Source organism: Furipterus horrens, unplaced genomic scaffold, assembly GCF_987537825.1.
Source record: "Furipterus horrens unplaced genomic scaffold, mFurHor1.1.pri manual_scaffold_4, whole genome shotgun sequence".
Taxonomy (NCBI): Eukaryota; Metazoa; Chordata; class Mammalia; order Chiroptera; family Furipteridae; genus Furipterus; species Furipterus horrens.
The window spans coordinates 5160502-5184418 of NW_028327174.1; the positions used below are offsets into that span (position 1 = coordinate 5160502).

Sequence of the window (23917 nt, forward strand, 5' to 3'; positions counted from 1 at the left end):
GACCCTTTGGTTCACAGACCGGTGCTCAATCCACAGAGCCACACCAGCCAGAGTGATACTATACAATTGCATAAGGGACTTGAACATCTGCAGATTTTGGTGCCCGGGGTCCTGGAGCCAATTCTCCATGGATACTGAGGGATGACTACCTGTTTTCCATAACTGAAAGAAATCAGAAGAGGATTTTCACTTTTCAGAAAATGAGTGGAAATAGCCTTAGCGTTTGTGGGTTTTACAGTGAGCTGTTATATAGGCAGTGCACACTAGTGAAACTACACTGTACATACATACATACATAATTTCTGCTTTATACAGGCTGTGTATCACATCATACCTGCTTTTACTATGTTGTTTTAGACTTTGTGTTTGATTTTTTTAAATATTTTTATTTATGAGAGAGACACCGATTTGTTGTTCCACTTATGTATTCATTGGTTTATTCTTATATGTGCCCTAATGGGGGATCAAACCCACAACCCTGGCCTATCGGGATGACACTCTGACCACCTGAGCTACCCAGGGCTGATATGATTTGGTAGATTATTTTTTGATATTCGGAACCCTCAGATAATTTTTCCCTTGTAAATTATGGTAATTGCTTCTTTGCTTTACAGCACTATGGTTTCTAGAAGGCTTCACAGGAATGTTTGAACCACTTGAGAATAAGTTGGAGACTTCAAGTTCCTAAATATTTCAGCATATATTTTCCCAGAATAAGGGCAGTCTCTTACATAACCCAGTACAGTAATAAAAAACCAATACATTTAATGTTGATACAATACTATTACCTAATATACAGTTTTGCTAATTGTCTCAATATTGCCCTTTATAGTAATTTCCTTCCACTCCAAGAATCAATCCAGGATCAGGTACTGACTGCATTTTGTTGTCCTGTCTTTTTAGCCTCCCTTAATCTGCAACAGTTCCTCAGCTTTTCTTTGTCTTTTATACCAGATGTGTTTGGAACCAGAGTACAGACCAGTTATTCTGTAACGTATGGGTGCATCTGATGTTTCCTCATTATTAGGTTAATACTATGCATTGCTCACTGGAGAGTGATGCTGTGTCCTCAGTGCACCACATATGGAGGTGTGCGATGGATGTCAGTTTGTCCTCTTATTGATGTTCCTAAGGTGCTGTCACAAAGTTTCTTTCCTATAGGGTTACTATTTCCCCTTTTTAATTATCAAGTAACTTGTGGCTATTTACATGCAAAGTTTCCTATGTCCTTTCAATTTCATGGGACAAAAAAAGGCGAGGCTTTCCTTTCAGGAAATATCTACTTCTTGATGAATAGATCCGACAGCGTGCCTTCGGCCACACCAGCTTTTGTCAATAAAGTTACGCGAAAGCGCACCTTTCCGGCAAGGCTGGGATCATGGGCCGCCAGGTACTATGGGAACTGTAGTCTTCCCGCGCGCTCACGGCAAAAATGCCGCCCTGTAGTCTCCCCCAGAAAGAGCCGGAAGGTGAAAAGGGAGGGCGAAGAGGCTCCGGAGGCGCCTCTCGGGGGCGTTGTATCACGGGAAGGTAGTTCGCGGTGGCTCTCCGCCGCGGCCACGCGGGAGAACCGGACTACCATACCCGAGAGGCCACGCGCGCGGGGGCCGGGGCGGCCGTCTGGGCCTCGAACAAATCAAATCGAAGGCTAGAAACTGCCGGCTTTCAAAAATCCTCCTCCTCCGCCATCATCATCAGCCGTGCGGGGAGCAGGTGGTGTCGCGAGTGGGGGGAACCGACGGACAGGCGGGCTGGGCATCGGGACCGCTGGACTCGGAGGCGGCGACTCCGATCTGACCTGACCCGGACCCGAAACCAGTGCCCCCCCCCGGCAGGTGTACGCGCCTGCTCCGGTCTTCCCACGCGGCGGCGCCGTCTGTTTACGGTAGGGCAGGGGTCCCTTGCCTTTCCCCGTCACCTGCCTGCGATGGGGGCGGGGCAGCCCTGGAACTGGACGTGGAAGGTGTAGGGCCGATGAGCATCTGCTCCCCTGCGCTTTCTACGGCCGAGCGCGGAGCGGGGGTGCTGGCCCCTTTCGCCCCCGGGGAAAGTGAGGTTTAGCGAGGGGTCTGGCTCTACTGGTCGCCCAGCACGCCGCTGCCAACAGCGGCGTCTCCTTTAGCGGCGGTGTCAGCCGGGGTGCGCGTCGTCCAGGGATCCCGGGTGGGGCTCCCGCGCTGCCCGCCTGTCATTTGTGGCCGGCGCTCCCTCGTACCTCCCTTGCCGCCGCCTCCCAATAGGCCCGCGTCCGCGAGGGCCTGGGCTGGAGGGAATCGGCGTGACTCACTGGTAACGCTTCACAGGAGCGATCGATGTGCATCTGAGAAAGTGTGATGCCCAGGCCGAGAAGGGGGAGAACTGTTTGTGTATTTACCGTTTGTCTGCTCCGCCCCTGCTCCTTTGCAGACTTTGGACGCATGAATTCACCTCTCTGCTGAGTGTAGTGGATCGCGTGTGTACACTAGACTGAAGGATGGGCTCTCGGCCAGCTGATAAGTCTTGTCCATTTGGAGGCCCACCACCATTTTTCTAGCTTCAGATTGTTCCCTCCCAGAACTGCAAGAGGTGGTGGAGTTTCAGACTAAGTTTTATTTCGTTTCCTCTCGTCATTGGAGCACCTTTTAAAAGCCAGGCCCTATGTGGCAGATAGAGTGATCTTGTTGAAACCTGTCATGTCACCCCTCTCCTCTGCTAGAAACATTCCAATGGCTCTCCTTGTCACTCAGGATAAAAGCCACAGCTCTTAAAAATCACCTTTGTGACTTGGGCCTTCAGTTCATTCTCTTTTCTCATTTCTTACCTCCTTTTCTCCATTCCTCACTGTGCTCCAGCCCCACTGGCCTACTGGAAGTTCCTCTCCCCAAGAGCAGTAAGTTGCATTTGCAAGAAAGTTCTTCCTCCAGGTACCTACATGGCTCAGTCTCCCTGATACTCTTCAGATCTTTTTTTCCCTAGCAATACCTTCTCTAACCATTCTACTTAAAATTGCAACCCTCCCACCCCCCCAAAAATTCCTTAACCGCCTTCTTCCCTGTTTGTTTTTTCTTATCAGATACTGAGTATCTTGTTTAAGATACTAAGTATCTTGTTTAGAACATATGTTTCAAGAGGGCAGGGTTTTCGTTTTATCATTCACTGCTGTAGTTCCAATAGCTGCAACAATGTTTAGCACCCGGTAGTCCTCGTTAATGTTGAATGAATGATTGGATGCCTTGTTACCCAGAGGAATAATTCATGCTTGTTGACAGAGATAGACACCAGGGTGATAAGGGTTAAGATAAGGAGAAGAGGGTGGAAAGCTGGCTGTTTGGGCCCAGAGGAAGTCTGGGCGAGTGTAAGGATGGGGAGCTATCACAGCTGTATCTTGAGGAGGGAGTGGTCGGGAGGCTCTGTGGGAATCTCCTAGTTCTGACCCCCAAATCCGAAATCCGTCTTCCTTGGTCTTGCCTGATTACTTGCCATTTCCTCTTTGGAGAATGGAGCGGTCCTTTCTGAGTCTGCTGAGCTCCGGGCTGGAAGCCCCTTTTTTCCAGCAACTCTGCCCCTGCTCTATTGTGATGGTGGCTGATGTGATGTAGAGACTTTGGTCTCCTAGGAACCCCTGAGGTCTGACCCCCATGGGCCACCCACTCTCCTGGCCAAGGGTGAAACCAGCCGTGCAGTGGGCTGGCTCCTGTGCCCCACCCCCAGAGTCGGTGGTGGGCATTCTCTGGGATGGATGACGTGGATCCCATAGCTATCTGTGTCCTGTTTGAGAAGTGGGACCCTCAAACAGGGAGTAGCCAAGATGATCAGGCAGGTGTGTGCTTGGGGCATACTCTTCACAGCCATGGGTCTGGGACTTAACTGTATTCACTGGGGGCCCAGGAGCAGGGCAATTCATGTAGCTTTGCTAGGTGTCCCAGCTGGGGCAGTTTGGCAGAGGAGGACTTGGAGTGGGATGATAATTCTTCAGAGGCAAAACATGATTTTTCTGTTTTCTTGCTACCTCATCCACCTTTCTAGGATTATTCATTTCCTAATTTGCTGTTTTCATTTCTCCCAATGGTGGGAGAAGTGCCCCTGATTGATGTCCTACCCTGCTCTCCCCAGCAGGGGACCCCAGGAGTGATCTCTCTCTCTCTCTCTTAAAGTGTATTCATTTATTGAATTTTAGAGAGAAAGAGAAACATTGATTTGTTGTTCCACCTTTTTATGCATTCATTGCTTGATTCTTGTATGTGGTCTGAGGGAGGATCGAACCCGCAACCTTGGCATATAACCAACTGAGCTCCCTTGCCAGGGCCGAGCCTTGTCTCTCTTGATGAAACTTTGACCACCTCAGTTTGCAGACACCCAGCAGAGCCCACCAGCGTGTCCAGCATGGCCTCTGAAGACATTGCCAAGTTAGCAGAGACGCTAGCCAAAACCCAGGTGGCCGGGGGACAGCTGAGTTTCAAGGGCAAGAGCCTCAAACTCAACACTGCAGAAGACGGTGAGTTCCTGCATGGGCTGGCCCAAGGGAGTGTGGGAACAAGCCCTTCCTCTTACTGTCACAGACTCATTTCACGACGTTATCACATTTTGTCCTTGCAGCTCTGCGAGGTATCATTGGGCCCGTCTAACAGTGAGGCTCAAAGACGATTTGCCCTTGAACCCCTGCAGGCTTCCCTGCCAGTCTTCGTGTTTGTGGTGGGCATTTCTGCCATGATAGCTCAGGCTGGCAGAAGGTGGGCAGGGCCCACCTTTTTCTCTTGGAGGGGACAGAGGCAGTGAGGGGCCACAGTTAGCAGAAGTGCCACCCCCATGATCCTGAGCTGATCTGGGAATACCTGTCACCTTACCAGAGCTGAGGGCCTCATGGAGCTACATTACAACAACAGTGCAGGCCCTCTCAGGAGGTCTGGCCCATGCAGCTGAATCGCCCTGAGAAGGGGTGGACGCTCCATCTGTGTACAGGCACCGGGACTGGAGGGAACTAGGAATCAGAATGCAGAATGCGCGGCTGGCGCTGACCAACCCCGAACCCCTTGGCGTCTTGAATTGAAGGCTCTTATATCGGTACTTCTAAGACCTCAAGGTTCTGGTCCAACCAGGCAAACTGGTCTGGGCTTGCCTGGTTGTCATGGTGTGTGGGCAGGCTTGCTCCCCTCTGCTGGGTTGGAGACTACGCTTGCCCTTGGTTTGCGGGTACACATTCTTAACGTCTCTTACAGAGCCTGAGCACACACCGAGTTCCTCCCTGTGCTTTTGTTACTTTTGATTCTTGCATCATCCCTGCGTACAAATGTGCTACTTCCGACACACAGCACAGGACTTGGGAAACTTAAATAACTTGCTCAAGGTCATACAGCTGGTAACTAGCGGAGCCTGGATTTGAACAGAGGTCCTGCTGCTCCCCTGTCCTGTACCTCTCAGCAGACATTCAGTTCACTGCAGTAAACGTGGATCTGCTATTAAATGCTGTTCATCGAACGCTGTGCCAGGCAGTCTTAAGTGCCAAACCAATAGTATCTCAGTTTATTCTCGCAGGAGCCCGTGAGGTGGGTTTCATCTCCATTTTTCAGACTGGAAAACTACAGCTCAGAAAGGACTCTGTCTTGACTGGGACCGAGCGCACGCGGTCAGGGTGGGCGAAGGCCTGGGGAGGAGGCCCTGAGGCTGGCGGTTAGAACAAGGCCCTTTTCTCCCCATAAAGTCATTTACGGGGCCAAGAAAGGCCTTTCTGCTTTACAGGGCCAGAGGGATAAACACCTGGAATTTGTTACTTTGTGAGGTGGCAGAGGGGGAAGAGGAATCCCTGCCACGTAGCCATGTGACAGTTGGGTGTTCAGGAATGGTTGGGGCCCATTTCTAACCTGTTTTTAAGTTAAGTATAACTCCATTTGGATTGAAAACCAAGTGACAGAGGCAGCTCATCTCTGACCCCCACCCGCCCCTCTCCCTGCTCCTCCCGTTTTGGTGCATTTCCTTCCAGGGCCAGTCTGTGCCCGTGGGGCACCCCAGGGCTGAGCCGGGGACAGCGCAGCCCCTGTGCACTGCCGTACAGGAGTCTCGTGTGCAGCACCGGGGCCCTGGCGTGGCCGCTGCCTTGCTCTGAACGACTGCAAAACCTGCCTGGAGCAGCCCTCCTCTGCTCTTGTTGCCCAGGCAGTCCCTGGATTTTAAGGGGGGCTCCCTTTTGGAATAGGTCTTCTAAAAGGCAGAGAGGTCATTCAGCCCCGGGCGGTCACCCAGGGTGGGGCGCAGGGAAGGGAGGGATTAAGGGGCTTCTCTGCTGGGGGCTGCACAAAGTCCAGGCTGAGCTCAGAAGCAGGGGTTGGGGAGGAGCGTAGGGGTGCAGCTTTGGAAAAGCCGTCTGCAGTTCAGCTCTGCGATTTCCCCTGAACTGCTGCACAGAGTGGCTTCATTCCTTGAAACCTCAGCTCCCTCTTGCATAACATGGGGGGGCTCCTACCTGTCCAGCCTTCCTTGTCATAAAATGAGAGACGGAGGGTGAGTGCTGGTCACCGCTCTACAGCCGTGTGGCCTCGGTAGGCATTTACTTCCCCCTGTGGACCTTAGCATACTCAGCTGTGAAATAGATGGGCCTGGAACCGCCTCGGTGGGTGGTGTGGGGAATGCACGCGTCAGTGTGTGTAAGGCGCACGCGTTCGTGCATTAAGTCTTATCTGTGCGTGGTGGTGAGCGGAGGCAGTGCGAGCCCTTTCCTCATGGAGCTCATGACCCAGTGGAAGACGGTGTTAACAGAGTCACCATATGACGATCAAGCAGTCGATTAGGCAGGTGTAAAATCGTAGCAGGCTCACTGGGGTGATCGGGGCTGTGATGCCTGGGAAGATTTGGCCGCGTTGGGAGCTTGGCTAGGGCCCCCGAGGAAGTGTAGGTGGAGGGAGGCAGGGGTGTGCGGAGGCCCCCAGCTCAGACAGCTTCTCAGGGAGCCCCTTACAGGTCACAAGTCACAGCCTTTCTCAAGACCCTCTGTGGGCTTCGTAACCGTGAAGGTCAAGTTCAGACTGTTATCTCCCATATACACTTATCTCCATCTCTCTACCATGTCACCCCAGCCCACTCCGTCCTGCGCCAGCCAGACTAGATTGTTTTGGTTCCTGTAACTGGTGGGTTTTGTTCAGATTGTAAAGTTAATACGTGCACATTATAGGATATAGAAGCATGGACAAAGGAACAAAAACACCATAACTTCATTATCACACAGCCCAGGGATATAACTACTTTTAGTTTTGTTATATTTTCTAGTCTCTTTTTTCCTTAAACATAGCCAAATTCTTTTTTCTTTTTCTTTCTAAAAAAACCATAATTAGGATCATATTACAGGTACTTTAAAAGCTACTTTATAACCTGAATCACTCATAATCCCACCACCTAGGAATAACTGCTTTTTTTTTTCAAGATTTTTATTTATTTCTAGAGAGAGGGGAAGGGAGGGAGAAAGAGAGGAGAGAAACATTGATTGGTTGCCTCTCACACACCCCCAACTGGGGACCTGACCTGCAACCCAGGCACGTGCCCTGACTGGGAATCGAACTGGCGGCCTTTCAGCTCTCAGGCCGGCGCTCAGTCCATTGAGCCCCACCAGCCAGGGTGCGATAACTGCTTTCACATTTGTTTTCTGACCTCCTGCCTTTTGGACTTTATTATGGATATGAGCAAGGTGGAGGGGAGAGAATACATATAACATTTTTAAAGTGTTATCACCCCAAACGCCATGGAATACCCTCATTTTCTACTTACCGCTATAATATGAATATTTTCTAAGGCAAACGCTGGTGTCACCATTCATGATGACATTAGCGTTACAGTATTCCAGTGAATTAACGTATCAACCTGTCCGCTGCTGATGGACATTTTAGGTTGTTTGGAATTTTTCATCATAATAAAACAATACAGTAATGACACCCCAAATGTGAATAATTGAACACCTGAAAGCCTTTGCGCCGTTGTACCTGCTGGCCCTCCAACTTGGGTGCTCTTTCCCGACTGGGCCTGGGTGCCCTCCCTGTCCTGTGAGCCTCCATGCATACCACCCACAAGGCGTCCCAAGCACTTCGGTTGCCCCAGGCAGCCAGTTGGTCTTTCCTTTGGCTCCAAGACCTTTTACACATGCCACGTTGTAACGCTTTTTAAGAAAACTTGAGGAGCTGGGTTGCCTGCCAGACTGTGAGCCTGTAAGCCGGGGCCTGGCGTACGGTGGGTACGTCAGAGCCGTTGTGCGTGGCAGGGTGGTGGCTGGGCTCTCCTGCCTCAGCTCTTCCCAAGTCTGAGGTTCTCTTCTTTGGTTCCGGGCAGCCAAGGAGGTGATCAAAGAGATTGAAGACTTTGATGGCTTAGAGGCCCTGCGCCTGGAGGGCAACACCGTGGGCGTGGAAGCGGCCAGGGTCATCGCCAAGGCCTTGGAGAAGAAGTCAGAGTTGAAGGTGAGGTGTGCAAGGGCGCGAGCTTCTGCTCAAACAGCCACGGAACTCTCTGGGCCCCTGCAGTGCTGGCCGTCACCGTGACCAGCTCCTCTTCCTCTGGCGTCCCCCGAGCACTCAGCAGTGGCCAGTTTGTGCAGCTCACTTCCAAGTAATAGAAAAGCAAACTCAGTCCCTTCTATTCAGTATCAATGGGAGGCTTCACGCACACAGTCCAGGAGGTGTTCCAACCCATAAGGCCACCCAAAGGCCCTGTGCCTGATGTCTGCTCTTCCTGTGCTCAAAAGAATAAGAAGCAGGGAGGTGGGCAAGACCCTCCAGCCTCAAAGTGAGGTCACCTTCTGGAGGGGGCAGGAGGGTTGAAAGAGACTTCAAGAAGCAATAGCTTCCTTGCTGCTGGATCCCATATTGTTTCCTTTTCTGTTCCTCTACCACCCGAAGTCAGGTCTCGTTGCTGCCCCACACCCTGTGGGAAAGCGGTATTGGAATGGAGCGCCTGGCTGCCATGGGGCTGGAGCATCTCCTTTCTCTCGTCCCGATTTTCCTTCCAGAAAACCAGAGGGTTGAATAGATCGGGGGGTTTCTTGACATTTCTGCTGAGCCTCCGTGGCCCTTGGGAGCTTCCAGGTCCCACCAGCTTTGGCCAGAACTGGTCTGGCTTGTCGCTGACAAAGCCCAAATTAAGAAGTCTTACAGTGCTCGGCAGTCCAAGTTCACACAGGGGGATGCTGCTGACAGACTCCCTCCGAGGGTCTCGGCTAACTCTTCTCTTCCTCCTTTCAAAGCGATGCCACTGGAGCGACATGTTCACAGGGCGGCTGCGGTCTGAGATCCCACCAGCCCTGGTAAGTGAGTGAGCTGCTGCTTCCCACCCCTCTGGGCACAGGGACCCCTTTGGCCAGGCTGGGCAGGGTCTCTCCTCCCCCTCCCCTCCCCTGTCTGTGCCCAGCCCCATTTCTGCCCCCAGTCTCTGGCAGAGCCTCCTCTCCTTGCCCGTTTCTCCTGGGGCAATGCAGGTATCCCCAGCCCAGGAGGGTCGCAGGATTGCTCAGCATCTGCTTGCCTCATCGGGTCCTGGGCTGAGACTCCGTTTTCTGTCCTCCATCTCCCCCCACCAGCATCCTCCGTGGCCTAGATCGCTGTCTCACACTCCTGGGTAGGCACTTGGCCTCCAGCCTCTGCCCGTCAGTCTGCCCTCCTTGGGTTTGGGGGATGTTTCTTCCATATCCGTCACTCACCTCAAAACACATTGCTCTCAGGCTCAAGTTCCCAGCTCTTGGCCTGGCATTCAAGGCTTTTGTCTGATCTGACTCCTCACTGCCTTTCTGGCAAATCCCGCTTCCCTTCTGGCCTCAGCCTCTCCTGGAATCTGCCAGCTGCTTGCCCCAGGCACTTGCATGCATGCTGCTCTGTGCTTATGTCCCTCTGCTCGTGTTTTTACTGCTGTCTGGGATCTCATGTTTGACTGGCTGATTCTCATCCAGGCTGGTTCAAGTGTCACCTCCTACAGGAAGCCTCCCCTGACCACGGCACACACATCCAGCCCCACCCCCTAGCACTTAGGAGCCCCTGCAGGGGTTCTAGTCCTGGGTCTATAAGTTAGCAGCCCTGTACTGAAGTGGTCTGTGTTTCTGCCTGTTCCCCACCAGCCTGAGTGCCCCTGACACAGAAGCAGCGCCTGGCAGGTGGCTGTGACACTGACATGAGCTCCCTCTGTGCCCAGATCTCACTAGGGGAGGGACTCATCACGGCCGGAGCCCAGCTGGTGGAGCTGGACCTCAGTGACAATGCGTTCGGGCCGGACGGCGTGCGAGGCTTTGAGGCCCTGCTGAAGAGTTCCGCCTGCTTCACCCTGCACGAGCTCAAGCTCAACAACTGTGGCATGGGCATCGGGGGCGGCAAGGTGGGCGTGACGCGCGCACTGCCCCTCAGCCCTCCCTGCCCAGTCCCTCACGGCGTTTGCCTCCACCCGAAGGGTGTGCCCTGGCCACCCGCCACCTGGGGTGGTTGGGCTGTTGTTTTTTCTCTTCAAAGAAGAAAGGCCTCAAAGGCAGCAACCTGTGGCCAGTGGGGAGAGGAGACGGAGTTCATGAGGGGGGCGTTGCCAAGCAACCATCTCTGTTCTTGTGTTGCCTTGGCGACACAGAGGCAGTATTGTACTGACCCGCTGGCTCTGCGAAATGCAGGCTTTGAGTGTCCCTAGACCTGCTGTGCCCTAGGAACAGCTGGCAGAGCCCCCTAAGGCCTGGCTGGGCGTGTGGGGAGGGAGCCCAGAGAGAGACAGAGCAGCTCACCTTTGTCCCTGCCGTCGGCTGGGCTGGTCAGTGGGGGAGGGCTCCTCTTCTCAGAGCCTGCTCCTGGGGAGGAGGCTGTTTATTCTCTCCCTGCTCTGTTCTGGCTCCTTTAGGCCTGGATTCTAGAAAGACTGAATGGCAGGCTGATTCCCATCTCCCTTCCCCCTCACGTTCTGACCAAAAGTAGCAAAGGGCTGGGACACAGGAATTGACAGCAGTCGGGACATGTCTTTAAAGATGTGTTATGTGCATAACCTTAAGCCTCCCGCCCACACTGACAGGTGGGTGATGCTGTCCCCCGTTTTTCAGAGAAGTAGACTTGGGCTTAGAGATCTTGGGTCGGTGCCCTAGGTGATGTAGCTACTCTGGACTGAGGTGGGATTTGAACCTGTGTCCACGTGGCCCTGTCAGAGCAGAATGAGGAGCCACTGTGGTGCTTGCAGTGCCCCAGGCTGAGGAGCCAGAGTGGCCCCCCCTGCAGAGGTGCCTGTCGCTCCTTCCCCCGGCTGCCCTGCTGTGGGAAGGGCTTCCTGCCTAGGCCTGCGCCCCTTGTCTCTTCCCCCACAGATCCTGGCGGCCGCCCTGACCGAGTGTTACCGAAAATCCAGTGCCCAGGGCAAGCCGCTGGCCCTGAAGGTCTTCGTGGCCGGCAGAAACCGTCTCGAGAATGACGGAGCCACTGCCTTGGCAGACGCTTTTGGGGTGAGTGGTTTCTGCCCATCCTGCCCACCACGCTGACAGTCCTAGAAGGACGTCCCAGCTCTGCAGCTTAGCTGAGAGACCTAAGGCAAGCCTCTTCCCCTCTCTGAGCCTGGAGAGCTCGGGGCTGATGGCTGCAGACAGGGAGGTGGCTCTGATGTTCCAGGATGATGAACATCATGTTAGGGGAAGGACGGGGGGCTCTGGGGGCACAGAGGGAGAGCACTGGACGGTGCTTGGAGAGGACCCAGGTGCTGGGGGAGGAGGCAACCGAAAGAAGAGCTATACCATGCGTAGTAGTCAGTCTACCAAGAAAATGCCAACAAGTAAGGAGACAGAGCATTCTAGGCAGGGAGAATGAAGAGTAAGAAAAGGCTGGGTTACAAAAGGGCCAGGTGGGTTAGGGAAGACCCTCCCCAGCCCCCAGAAAGGACGTGGAGTGCGGGATGTCAGTCATAGTATCCAAGTAGGGCAGGCAGGCCCCAAGACAGCAAGGCCAAGTGGAGCTGCATTATGTGGAGCAGGGCCGTGGCTGCCTCCCGCAGCGTGGAGGACACCGGACTGAGAAACCTGGGCTAGAGCTGTGTGACCGTAGGCATGTCACTTAGCCTTCTGTGTCTGGTGCAGACCCTGATCCCGGGGGGTCCCCCCATGAGGCTGTGGGGAGGCTCGGATGAAAAGCAGGCCTTGAGAGCCGGTCCGCCCAGAACACTGACAGACAAGCCCGGTGTGTGTGCAGAGCAGCCCTCCCGCGTGCCGCGTGTCACTGGCATGGGCCCGCACCGGTGCTCAGGGGCCCCCGTCTGCCCTCTCCCCCTGCCCCTTGCAGATCATCGGGACTCTGGAGCAGGTCCACATGCCGCAGAACGGGATCAACCACCCTGGCATCACTGCCCTGGCCCAGGCTTTCGCCATCAACCCCCTCCTGCGGGTCATCAACCTCAATGACAACACGTTCACCGAGAAGGGCGCTGTGGCCATGGCCAAGGCAAGGGGCTCAGCAGGGCCGGCTGCCGCCTCTGCGAGGGGCCCGTCAGCAGGCGGCCGCTCCTCCCCCGTCCCTGCCCCCCCTGCTCTGAGCCCCAGGTCCAGCCGTGTCAGCGTGCTCAGGGCGAGGCACGCGTCAGGGGCCGGCATGTGCCCATCCGGGCGGCTCTGAGTGCCTGTGCTGCCTCCCTCCTGAGCCTCCTCCGTGGGCCCCGCCGCCGGTGCCGGTTCTGTTCTCAGAGGCCGCACGCAAGGCCCAACGGTTTCCTTCGTTGACTGTTTAATGAGCACGTCTGGTGCCCGGCCTTGTGCCAGTCGCAGGCCACAGTGTTGAGTCCAAGACCTTGCCTTCAAAAAGCCCATTTCAGGGAGGGAGGGGAACGGCCGCTTAGTGCCGGTGCAGGGCTGCGAACGCGGTGCCTGACTGGGTGTCGGGGTCTCTGTGTGTGAGGGCTCCACAGCCCCCATCGGCCTCCCCAGGCTCCGCGACGCCCCCCAGAAGGCTAGTCCTGCTGCTCTTTGGTGTTAGCAGAGGTGTATGCGGGTGTTGGGGAGCACACAGGAAGTTTAAATCAGACTTGAGGCAGGCTTCCTGGAAGAGGTCCCATTTTGGCCAGGGGACCTTTTCTGGGCAAAGAGGGTGGAAGGGGTACTTTGGGCTCAGGGATCAGCAGCAGTGAGGAAGGCCCAGAAATGGGAGGAAGCCTTGCTCAGTTGGTCCTGGTTTGAAACGCCCGGGGCTCAAAGTGTTATCGAGGGCCTGGAGGAGATGAAGACGGGGAGGCAAGACCTCGTGGCCTTGCTGAGCCCTCGAGACTTTCTCCTGGAAGTATTAGGGAGCCCTGGAGCGTTTTTAGCAGAGGTGTGACATGGTCAGATTTGTGCTTCAGGAAAACGGTCCTGGTTTTAAGGGGGAAATAGGAGAGGGTATAGCCAGAGGGCGGGAGGCCAACAGGGAGAAGACGAGAAGAGCTGAGGCCAGACTGGATGCAGAGGGGACAGGGTGTGGCGTGGGCTCTCGGGGCTGAGGGGAGGCCTGCCTCCTCAGCCTGGCCCTTACTTCCTCTTTGCAGACCCTGAAGACCTTGCGGCAGGTGGAGGTGATCAACTTCGGGGACTGCCTGGTGCGCTCCAAGGGCGCGGTTGCCATTGCAGACGCTGTCCGAGGGGGCCTACCCAAGCTGAAGGTGCCCTTGCGGGTGGAGGTCCCCCCACACTTGATGGGAAGAGGTCGGGGTGGGGCGATAGCAGAGGGTCTGGTCTTCAAAGGCACGTGGGCCTGGGTTCTTCTGTACCCTCCCTCGTGATATTCAGTCCCTTCACCTCTGAGCCAGTTTCTCCATTTTTAAAGTGGGGGGAGGGGAGTGATGTAGGTCATCATAGTGAGTGTAAGCAAACATACCGAGTACCTGGCGCATCACTGGGTAAATGACGTTTTTATTGTTGGTGTCATTCTGTCCAGCTGGAGGACAGAGCCTGCTTTACCTGTCCTTGGGGAAACGGAGGCTTCAGAGTGGGACCTGTTCTACCGGCCCACGTTCTGCCCTGCCACTTCCCCTTCCTCTTATTTTCAGGAGCTGAACTTGTCATTCTGTGAAATCAAGAGAGATGCTGCTCTGGCTGTGGCCGAGGCCGTGGCGGACAAAGCTGAGCTGGAGAAACTGGACCTCAATGGTAAATGGGGGCGGTGGCCGCGGCACCAACCTGCTGGGCGGGCCTGGTGCCCATCCTGACCCTCCGCTCCCTCCCCTGCGAGCAGGTAACACCCTTGGGGAGGAAGGCTGTGAGCAGCTCCAGGAGGTGCTGGATGGCTTCAACATGGCCAAGGTGCTGGCGTCCCTCAGGTAGGGGACTGTGGGCGGTTAGTGCCTCGTTCGTTTTACTCATTTAAAGAAGGTTAGCTGAGTCCCTGGGTGCCAGGTTCTGTGCTCGGCATCGGGGAGATGGAACTGGGCAGCGAAGGTTGCTGACTGGGACGTCATTCTAGTGGGGCCGGGGGCCAAGGGTAATCAGATTGCTGTATGTTCAGCAGAGGGACAAAGGGAGGCTGGGGGGCGCGGTCCCCTGGAGCGCTCGGAAGGGGTGAGGGATGCAGTGAGGCCAGGGCGGTGATGGAGGCGGGCTCAGAGGTGCGCTCTAGAAAGGAAGGGACGGTGCAGGAGGGTGGGGGTTCCCAGGGCTGCAGCAGGCCGCCTCCAATGGAGAGCACCCTCTCCTCTCCAGCTTGGCTTCGTTTCCTGGTCAGAGCTGTAGTTGTGGGCCCGCACTGTGGAGCCTGCGCTGCAGCCAGAACTGGGGACCCGGAGGGGGGCTCAGGAGGCTTGGGGTCCAGGGGAAATAATAGAGCGGCTTTCCTCCAGGGACAGGGAAGCCCCCCGCCCCCGCTGCAGCTTCCTGTGGTCAGCAAGAGGGACCCAGGGACCTGGACCCTGGGTCCCTGGTGGCAGTTCTCTTCCTTGTCTGTGTACCCCCAGTGGGTCTGAGGGCTCCTTTATGACAGGGACGAGATCTGATTCTCAGCATGGGCTTCCCTGGGTGCTGAGATACAAGTGATGGGCTCCCCTGTGACCCGATTGTCCCCACCCTGGGAATAGCTGTCCAGCTGGGGTCTGTGGGTTCACAGAGCCAGGCTTCAGAGCCAACATGAGCCACTGGGCAGGGAGGGTCCGCTTTAGCCAACTTCCCTCTGCAGTGATGATGAGGGTGAGGATGAGGACGAGGAGGATGAGGAGGAGGAAGAAGAAGAGGAAGAGGAGGAAGAAGATGAAGAGGAGGAGGAAGAGGAGGAGGAGGAAGAAGAGGGGGAGGAGGAAGAAGAACCACAGCAGGGAGGGCAAGGAGAGGAGCCTGCCACACCATCAAGGAAGATTCTGGACCCTAATAGTGGGGTGAGTTCCTTGCCATTTGCAAGGATCAGAACCCGGTCCCCAACCATGTGGCCCCCACATCTTCATGGGGGCCACCTGGCAGGGGAGGAACCCATCGGAACACAGCGGCTCTGTTTGCGTCGGACTCAGCATAGACGTGTGCACTTAGGAGCAATAACGTGGGTGGTGCTGCTACGTTATACGTGAGACACACGAGCACTTCTGAAAGATCGGAGTGAAGTAATAAGCACAAGTGTCAATTCCTTTTCCCGTCCATCAGTGAGTCGTCTTGATGGCCCGCAGGGACAGCCACCTGTCCCACAGCCTGGCTGGGGCCATGAGCCAGCCTGGGCCCTTGGTGCTGCTCCTCTGGCCAGGAGGCCGGTGAGGCCGGCCCGCCATGTCCTGGCTCACTGACTCCTGTCCCCCCTAGGTTCCCAGGTCAAGCTTTTGGAGAACTTTGGGTTGGACAGGGACCCCACACTCCTCTTGAATTTGGCTTCTCCAGCTTTATGGAAGCATTTCCACAAAGAGTAGAAAAAAGCGTTCAGTTTTTCTCTGGGCACCTCTGGGGCTCCCTAGCAGTGCTTATTCTGGCTAGACTCCAGTTCCCGGTGGGTCCGCTTTAGTCCCCATGTGCCTTTTGAGTCATTTCGGGGCATCGCGCGGCATGGTGTAGACCCACTTGGTCTCGTCAGGCTCGTGAAGTCTTAGGGAGGTGGCTCGTGCACTGGAAGCCAGCTGGGCTGGTGTCCAGGGCCCCACGCTTTGCGGACTGCACCTGAGGAGGGGAAGAATTCTAGACTCTGAGCGGTGACTGGCAGGAGTGCTGGGTGAGGAGTCTGGGTTCGGACCTCAGAGTGCTCCCTGTGCCCCCCGTCCCACAGGAACCAGCTCCCGCGCTGTCCTCCCCGCCCCCCGCAGACATCGCCACCTTCCTGGCTTTCCCCTCTCCGGAGAAGCTGCTGCGCCTGGGGCCCAAGAGTTCTGTGCTGATAGCCCAACAGGTACGAGCACTTCCGACCGCACTGCTGCGTGGGCCGTGCCTGCTGAGCCGGCAGAGCACGGGGGCCTGGGAAGGGGCAGCTGTCGGAGGTGGGGTGGGGGGCGTTGCCAGCTGTTCCTTTCGTACACGGACATGGAAGTGTGGTGGTGCTAACACGCTGGGCTTACAGCAGGGGCCCCCCTAGAGGCCGAGGACCATTATTGGTCTGGGCCTGTTAGGAACTGAGCCGCCCAGCAGGAGGCGAGCTTGAATGTAAAACGCTTGAATCATCCCCAAACCATTCCACCTCAGCCCTGCCCTCACCCGTGGAAAAATTGTCTTCCACAAACCTGGTCCCTCGTGTCAAAAGGGCCAGGGACCGCTGGCTTACAGCATGGGCAGGCCTTCTGCACCTCGGAGGACTGGAATTAGGGAGCGCTTTTTCTTCCCTGGGCTTCCCTCTGCATGTTCTGTAGGACCAGCTGCTTCTAGAACAATCTGCTGCCCAGGACTCCTCTGGTTGTCGTGTGTTGCAGGGAGGCTGCTCTTGCTCCAGCCTCACTTGTTTATTGGACAGCTGGTTCGGTCCTTCCTTCCTTCCTTTATTCTGGGGTGATTATCAGGGACCTCCTTGCTGCTGGGCCCTCCTCTGAGTACTTGGGCACGGTTTTATGTAATGTTTTTGGCTCCTGGAGATGGAGACCCTGTTGCTCTTACTGTACAGATGAGAAATCGGAGGCTAAAAGGCACTGAGGGATGAATAGAAATAAAATGGTTCCCTCCCAGCTGGCTTGGCATTTTGGTTGATTTCCTTATATTTATCTGTACTTTCTTCTTCATGGTAAATGAGATTATGTAACAGAACCCTGTTGGTGGCAGTAAAACTCCTCGTGCCCCATGTCCCCTGAGTGACTGGAGCACTTAGGCAGCCCTGTCTCTGGGCACGGACATTGTGTCCCCATTTTGTGATCGGTGCTGTCAAGGTGACCTCTGTTGGGCAGAGTGCCGTCTGCATCCTGGATTCTTCTCTCAGGTTAGGTTGCGAGAGAGGGGTCACTGGGTGACGGGGCTAACGATTGCTCACGCCCTCTGTGCGGGTCGCTCACCTGCGTGGGCTGGGCTGGGCCAGGCTCCGAGGGGATGGCGTGGGGCGAGGCAGGACCTGTCCTGGCCCAGCAGAGGCCCACGTCCTGCCATGGCCTCTTCAAGGCGGCAGCGGAGCCCAGACACATGTCCTGAGTGTCACAGCCCCGGTCTGGCCCCTGCTGACCGGCCGCTGTCTCCTGTGTCCTCAGACTGACACTTCTGACCCGGAGAAGGTGGTCTCCGCCTTCCTGAAGGTGTCCTCTGTGTTCAAGGACGAAGCCACGGTGAGGACGGCAGTACAGGATGCAGTAGGTAACGTGGGGCGTGGGACCTGGGTGGCTCCTGCCTCCTCGTGGCTCCAGGGCTCGGTGACATTTCTAGCTGCTGGAATCCCTCTGCTCCAGCGCTAATGTAGGAACTGCCCCCCGGCCCTCCCAGCTGTTCCTCTGTTGGGTTCTTGCTGGGTGCACTCCTCTCTGTTTTTGGTGAAAGGGGAAAGAGGTCTTTCCCAGAGCCACACAGCTGTGTGCGGTTGGCACTTAGGCCAGGTGGCACCCGCCAGGGGAGGACCAGCTATTCACAGCCCTGAGGCCCTTGTGGAGGTGGCCCTCTCAGAGGAGGGGTGCGGAGAGCTGAGCTTTTGTCTCCACCTCGGAGCCGCTGCGCATGGGCCCCCTCCACCTGGAGTTCCCTCTGCTTTCCCTGTATCTTTCACCCCCCGAGCCCTGTCCTGACTTCCCTTCTTCCCACCTCGTTCCCCCCACCAACCTGTCTCCTTGTCAGCATGTGTGTGAGCCTCCAGGGTGGGCCAGGCTCTGCTAGGCAGAGGGGAGGGGGGCCCTGATGTGGGGAGGGGGTGACGCTTGCTCGCGCATTGGTGCGCTGTGGGCGGCAGGGAGTTGGGGGTCGGGGGGAGTCTGCCGCTCTCCTCCCCGCGGCCCCAGCCCCGTGGGCATTTGTGAGGACGAGTTACCCGAATTGTTTCCCAGAGCAGCCTGCACAGAAGCCAGTGCCTCTGCAGTCTCTGCAGGCCCTTGGCCACTCTTCCCTCTCTCCCCCGCTATACTCACCTCCACAGCTGGCTGAGACCTCCCCCGGGGGTGACCTCCGTCACTGCATCTCTGTCCCAGCTGTGCGAGGTCCCCAAGGCCATTTTACGTAAGAGGCCAGGACAGGGAAGGGACAAGTGTCGCAGCTAGTAAATGAAGCCCTTCCCCTGGTGCCAGCTGTCCGCTCAGCTCGGTACTGGTGTCCACGTTGCCCCTCCTGTGGTCACCTCCTGAACAGGGCAGGAGGCAGGACCGAGCTGGGGGGTGCGGGGCGCTGCGTGCTCTTTGGCCGGGCCGGCCCCTTCGGTGCAGTAAGCACCCTGCCCCCCGCCGCTTCTCCTCACAGATGCCTTAATGAAGAAGGCCTTCAGCTCCTCCTCCTTCAACTCCAACGCCTTCCTCACCAGGCTTCTCATCCACATGGGTCTGCTCAAGGTGCGGCTGGAAGGAGCGGGGGGCCGGGAGGCGGGGGCGGGGAGTGCGCGCGGGGATTCTGGCCGCATCCACCTACCCCTCCCACATGGGTCCCACTGGGGCCTGTCACCCCGCCGTTGTGGGCCTGGCTCTGCTAAAACAGCCTTGGTCTTCATGATGGGACCCAGCTTGACCCTGATCTTGACCGTGGGGCAGGGGCTGGATGGTGAAGACCTAGGATACCCCAGGGAACCTCAAAGCTCATCTGCTCGGTGTGTTTCCCTTGCAGAGTGAAGACAAGGTCAAGGCCATTGCCAACCTGTACGGCCCGCTGATGACACTGAACCACATGGTGCAGCAGGACTACTTCCCCAAGGCCCTTGTTCCTCTGTTGCTGGCATTCGTGACCAAGTAAGTGTGCCCACGTCAGCTCGTGCGATCAGCTGAGGCTTTGCTGGCCTGGTCACCGGGCTTGTGAGAGGCTCCCATGTCTCCCAGGCTCTTGCCATCTGTGATTGGGTGTCACCACTCCTGTGTGGCCACCACCCCTGTGAGGCCTCCTCCGCTGTGCCCAGCTGAGGACACAGGACTCAGTCAGAGCCTTTCTCTGTGAGAGACGGAGGACATGTCACGCCTCACCTTTTCCAGATGAGGAGACCCAGGTCAGTTAGGAGTTTGCCCCATCACAGTGCTGACCAGGGACCTGCACTCGGCAATGTCCCTGAGAGCACGTCTGTGTCCATTCCCACAGCCACAGGCCCTGCACAAGGGATGAGACGCGGAAGTCTTGCCTTGTCCTGGGCGGTCCTGGGTGTGGCGGGGCACTGGCCACAGCCAAGTAGTGAGGAGCCTCCAGGCCCCACCGGGACCCACCAGGGATGGGTGGGGAGGCTTGTCCCCTGTCCTCTCAGAGGCCCTGTGTTGCCCCAGCTGACCTCTGGCCTTCCTCAGGCTTCAGTCTCCCCATTTGCCTAACCAAGAGGCTGCGCTAAGTCATCTCCAAGGGCTCTGACCAGCCACACTTCGAGGGAATCCAGGGCTTTGGGAGAAAGTGGTGGGGTGGGGAGAGGTGCCACCGCACCAGCACGTGCATTTCCTTTTAAAAGTCATTGTGGGCCCTGGTTGGTGTGGCTCAGTGGATTGAGCACCCGCCTGAGAACCAAAGGGTCGCTGGTTCGATTCCCAGTCAGGGCACAGGCCTGGGTTGTGGGCCAGGTCCCCAGTTGGGAGCATGAGAGAAGCAACCACACATTCATGATTTTCTTCCCCTCTTTCTCCCTTCTCTTGTTTATAAAATTAAATAAAATCTTTAATTTAAAAAAAAAAGGTTTAAAAAAAATAAGTCATTGTGAAAATTAGAAAAATGGACTCTGGAACATTTCTAGCCTCAGAAGCAGCCCCTACCGCCCTGGTGCTCACTGAGCCCCCGGGCCCCAGAGGCGCTCGCCCACCCACTGCCCCTCCTTTCCCCGCAGGCCCAACGGCGCCCTGGAGTCCTGCTCCTTCGCCCGCCACAGTCTGCTGCAGACGCTGCACAAGGTCTAGACTGGACACGGAGCGGCCTCTTCGACCCTCGGCCTGGACCAGTGACGTGGGGAGGGACTCGCATGGAGGACTCTGGCCAGAGGCAGGGAGGGTCTTTGTCACACGTGTCGTGCTGGTCCCCGAGTGTGTGTGTTGTGTCGCTGTGGTGTGCCTGCCGGTGTGTGCTTCCTGTTGGGGGTTGGGTTTTTAACGTCTTGCTGCTGGGCTGGCCCTGGCTCCCAGGAGAGGAGCTGGCACCAGGTGAAAGGGCTGTGAGCTGGGAGCTGCTCTGTCATTAAATTCACAGCCATCTGAGGGCACCCTGCTGATCGGGCCTGGACTCAAGGCTGTGGCTGTTCCCACCCACTTTGCCTTCCTTGCCCTCCTAGGCCGGCTTCCGCTGCTCTTGGTCCCCGCCCCCCTACCTCCCCCTTGTGGCTGGGCTGCATCCCAGCCTGCCTGGGGCTCCTCACTCAGCGGCTGCCTCTGCCTCCTGTGACCAAGCCCTGGTCTGGCAGCCCCCACAGCCCCCACCGTGCACACCTCAGCATGAGAGGCAGAGACTGCCACGGTGGAGCCGTGGGGTGGTCCGCAGAGGGCAGGACCCTGGTGCCCACGGCACATGGACAGGATAAGGAGCCAGTGGGCAGACACCACAGGGCCCTGACGCAAGAGACGCCTGGGTGGCACTGGCTATGGACCCAGGGGCCCTCCCCTGGCTGCCGAGATGTCATCTGTGCTGGCCCGGGGGCGACCTGGAGGGGTGCCTGGAGAGGCCCAAACTGTTCTCCAGCCCTGGGGGCAGGGGCGGGGCCCACTGCTGCCTGAGCGCCACCTGGGAGCTCCGGAAGAACCTGGCGGGGACAGCGTGGGGACTGGAGGGGCGCGCAGTGCCTGCCACCTCCCTATCTGCCGCGCGACGCCCTGTGCTTTCCCCTTTGTGCTCTGTCTGGGCTGTGCCCAAGGCTTCTCAAATAAAATCGTGTGTGGTAACAGTGGCGACTGAGGAACTTTCCACCCCAAGTGGGCTGTTTCCGGGGCCTCGGTCTGTAAGGCGCGGTCCATCTTGCCAAGGAATCCCCGGGCCAACCTTGAGTTGCCACTGGGGCCGGCTTCTCCCACCGGGGCCATGCACGTCCTCTGGGGGGGTGTGGGGGAGGGAGGTCCCGAGTGGGGTCCCGGTCACCTGCCTGGCCCCGTCTCACCCTTTGCCCGTCTTTGGGCCACAGCTTCACCGGTCCCCACACTGCTCTGTTATGGGCCTGGCTGGGCTGGATCCTGTCCAGATTGCGCCGCAGGCCTTGCTGCCTGCAGTCAGGGTCCCTGGATCGGGCTGGCGGGTCACTTCACAGGGACAGGCCTTGCTGGGAAGCCTGTGAAGGAGGCTTGGCCACAGGGTCTGGAACGGAGGGCCCGCCTGTGAGAGTTGTTTCCGCCACTGCCGCCCCTGGTAGGACAGTCCAGCGGAGCCTCCTCACCGAGTCCCCAGGCAGCAGGCACACCTGCGGGACCTGTGTCGCTGCACCGCTCAAGTGACTTCTTTCTTGGCCAGGTGGCAGAGGAGGTCTCGCCCTGCTTCTCCCCGGACAAGGTGACATGCAGGAGGCAGGTGGGGGCTCAGCCAGCGCTGACCCCCACCTCTTGCCAGACTCTGTCCTGTGTCCTGGGCCGCAGGCTGCCTTTGAGGAGCTCCCAGTCCTGTGCAGTCGCCCACCGAGGGGACAGTGGGCAATGAGGGCAGGGAAGCCCGCAAGAGCTGGGGATGTGGCTGCGGGGAGGCCACGATGGCAGAGGGGATCGCCAAGGCCCAGGTCGCTCTGCCTGGCGGCGACACGCTCTTCAGGAAGATCATTCGCAAGGAAATCCCAGCCGACATCGTTTTTGAGGGTGACCAGTGTCTCTCTTTCCATGCCATTTCCCCTCAAGCACCTACACATTTTCTGGTGGTGGCCAAGAAGCATATATCCCAGATTTGTCTGTAGCAGAAGATGATGAAAGTCGTCTCGGACATTTGATTGTTGGTAAGAAACGTGCCGCTGATCTGGGCCTGAAGAAGGGTCGTCGAAGGAGGGTGAACGAGGGCTCTGATGCGGGGCAGGCCATTGACCGCACTCATGGCCTTGGGTGTCGGCAGGTGATTTGGCCTGGTTAAGCATGTTTTAGGGATAATGTTCCCTACTCTAGGCAGTGTTAAAGAGTACACTTTATTTTTGCCTGTGTATGGAGAGATTTGGGAACGAATTTCTAAAACTCATACATAATAACACTGTCGTGTGTTCTGAGAAAAAAAGGGATGCAAGAACTGAGTCTTGAGATTCAAAGAGGGCTTCTCACAGGTGATATAGCTGAGAGGGAGAAACAGGCTTGAGGCTGAGGAGGGGCCTGTCCACGGTTCTCTGGCCTAGCTGTCAGGGCTGTCCTCTAGGGCCCAGGTGAGCGGGCTCTGACTGCCCAGGCCCCACTCCTCCTTGAGATCAGCTCAGCAGTTGGGACCCTCGACCAGCTCCAGGTGCAGGGAAGGGCCAGGGTGGGGGACTCTGACTTTCTGCCTTCTGAGAAGGCTGTAGCGTTTGCCCTTTCTCCCCAGACTCGGACGCTTCGGAGAACTACAGCCAACCCTAAGCTAGCACAGGCTGCAGGTCCCTAAGCACTGTGATTCGGGATCCGCAAGATGAGAGAGATCTTGGCCTGGGACATGCGAAGGACCCGCTCAGCACCGGGCTGTTCCCACTAACGGGAACACAGCTGCTCACTTGAGGCTAAACCACCAATTCTGAAACTTGGGCTAGAAAAGCCCAGGAAGCCTGGTTGAGGATGCTCCCAGCAGCGCATCCTGCTGGCAGGAACCTAGAGAAAACTCACAGGCCAGTATCAGGAAATGGATCAGGTGCAAAGCAGCCCAGTGGGACGGCACGCCAAGGTGACAGTGTCAGCCAGGGTTACGTGCGTACCACGCACACCACAGGTGAATCCATGGCAGAGATGGTTGAAGGAAATCTCAGTGCCGTACCATGAGCAAATTAGCATCTGTTTAGGCATATGTATGTATGTGACAGTGCTGTTATCAGTAAGAGGTACTAAACCCAGCGTTCACAATGGAACCTAGTCCAGGAAAGGCGGGGACAGGGCGAGGTAGAAGCACCAAGCATTCGGTGATCCAAGTCCATCCACTTAAGAGCTATGTTCTTCAAAAGGAAGTAAGACACAGGAGAGCCTTTTTTGACACATGAAAACTTTTAACCATAAGGAAGTTTACCTATGTCAAAAATGTAAAGCAATGATGGAAAAATACCGTAAAACTGAAGAAAGGGCGACAGATTAGAAAGACCTAGCAACCTATATAGCATAAAACGAGGACAAGTGTTGAATGTATGCATCCAGCTGAAAACTGGGCAAAGGATATGAACAGGCATTTCAGAGAAGAAGAAATCTGAAGAGCAAACCCCAAACATTCTACACATTGTTGGGGGGACATTGCACTAATAAACCCACTTTAGAGCGCAGTCTGGCAGACACTAAAAAGCTGGGAAGTCACATAGCCTGTGACCCCACATTTTATTGCTAAGGGTCTGATCAGAGCAACTTGCACGGGGGCACAAAG

The 23917-nt window shown here is 56.5% G+C and overlaps 1 protein-coding gene across 1 annotated transcript; it reads left to right on the plus strand.

Moving 5' to 3' along the window:
* Positions 1-1619: 1619 nt before the first annotated feature.
* RANGAP1 (Ran GTPase activating protein 1) lies at positions 1620-20602 on the plus strand. Its single transcript, XM_090272369.1, has 16 exons — positions 1620-1885; positions 4325-4474; positions 8287-8414; positions 9197-9256; positions 10135-10314; positions 11273-11407; positions 12234-12392; positions 13465-13578; positions 13966-14065; positions 14151-14235; positions 15084-15279; positions 16146-16265; positions 17539-17641; positions 18725-18813; positions 19082-19203; positions 20268-20602. Exons 2-16 carry the CDS (start codon positions 4363-4365, stop codon positions 20335-20337), a joined length of 1773 nt encoding a protein of 590 aa, XP_090128495.1. The 5' UTR covers positions 1620-1885; positions 4325-4362; the 3' UTR covers positions 20338-20602.
* Positions 20603-23917: the final 3315 nt, after the last annotated feature.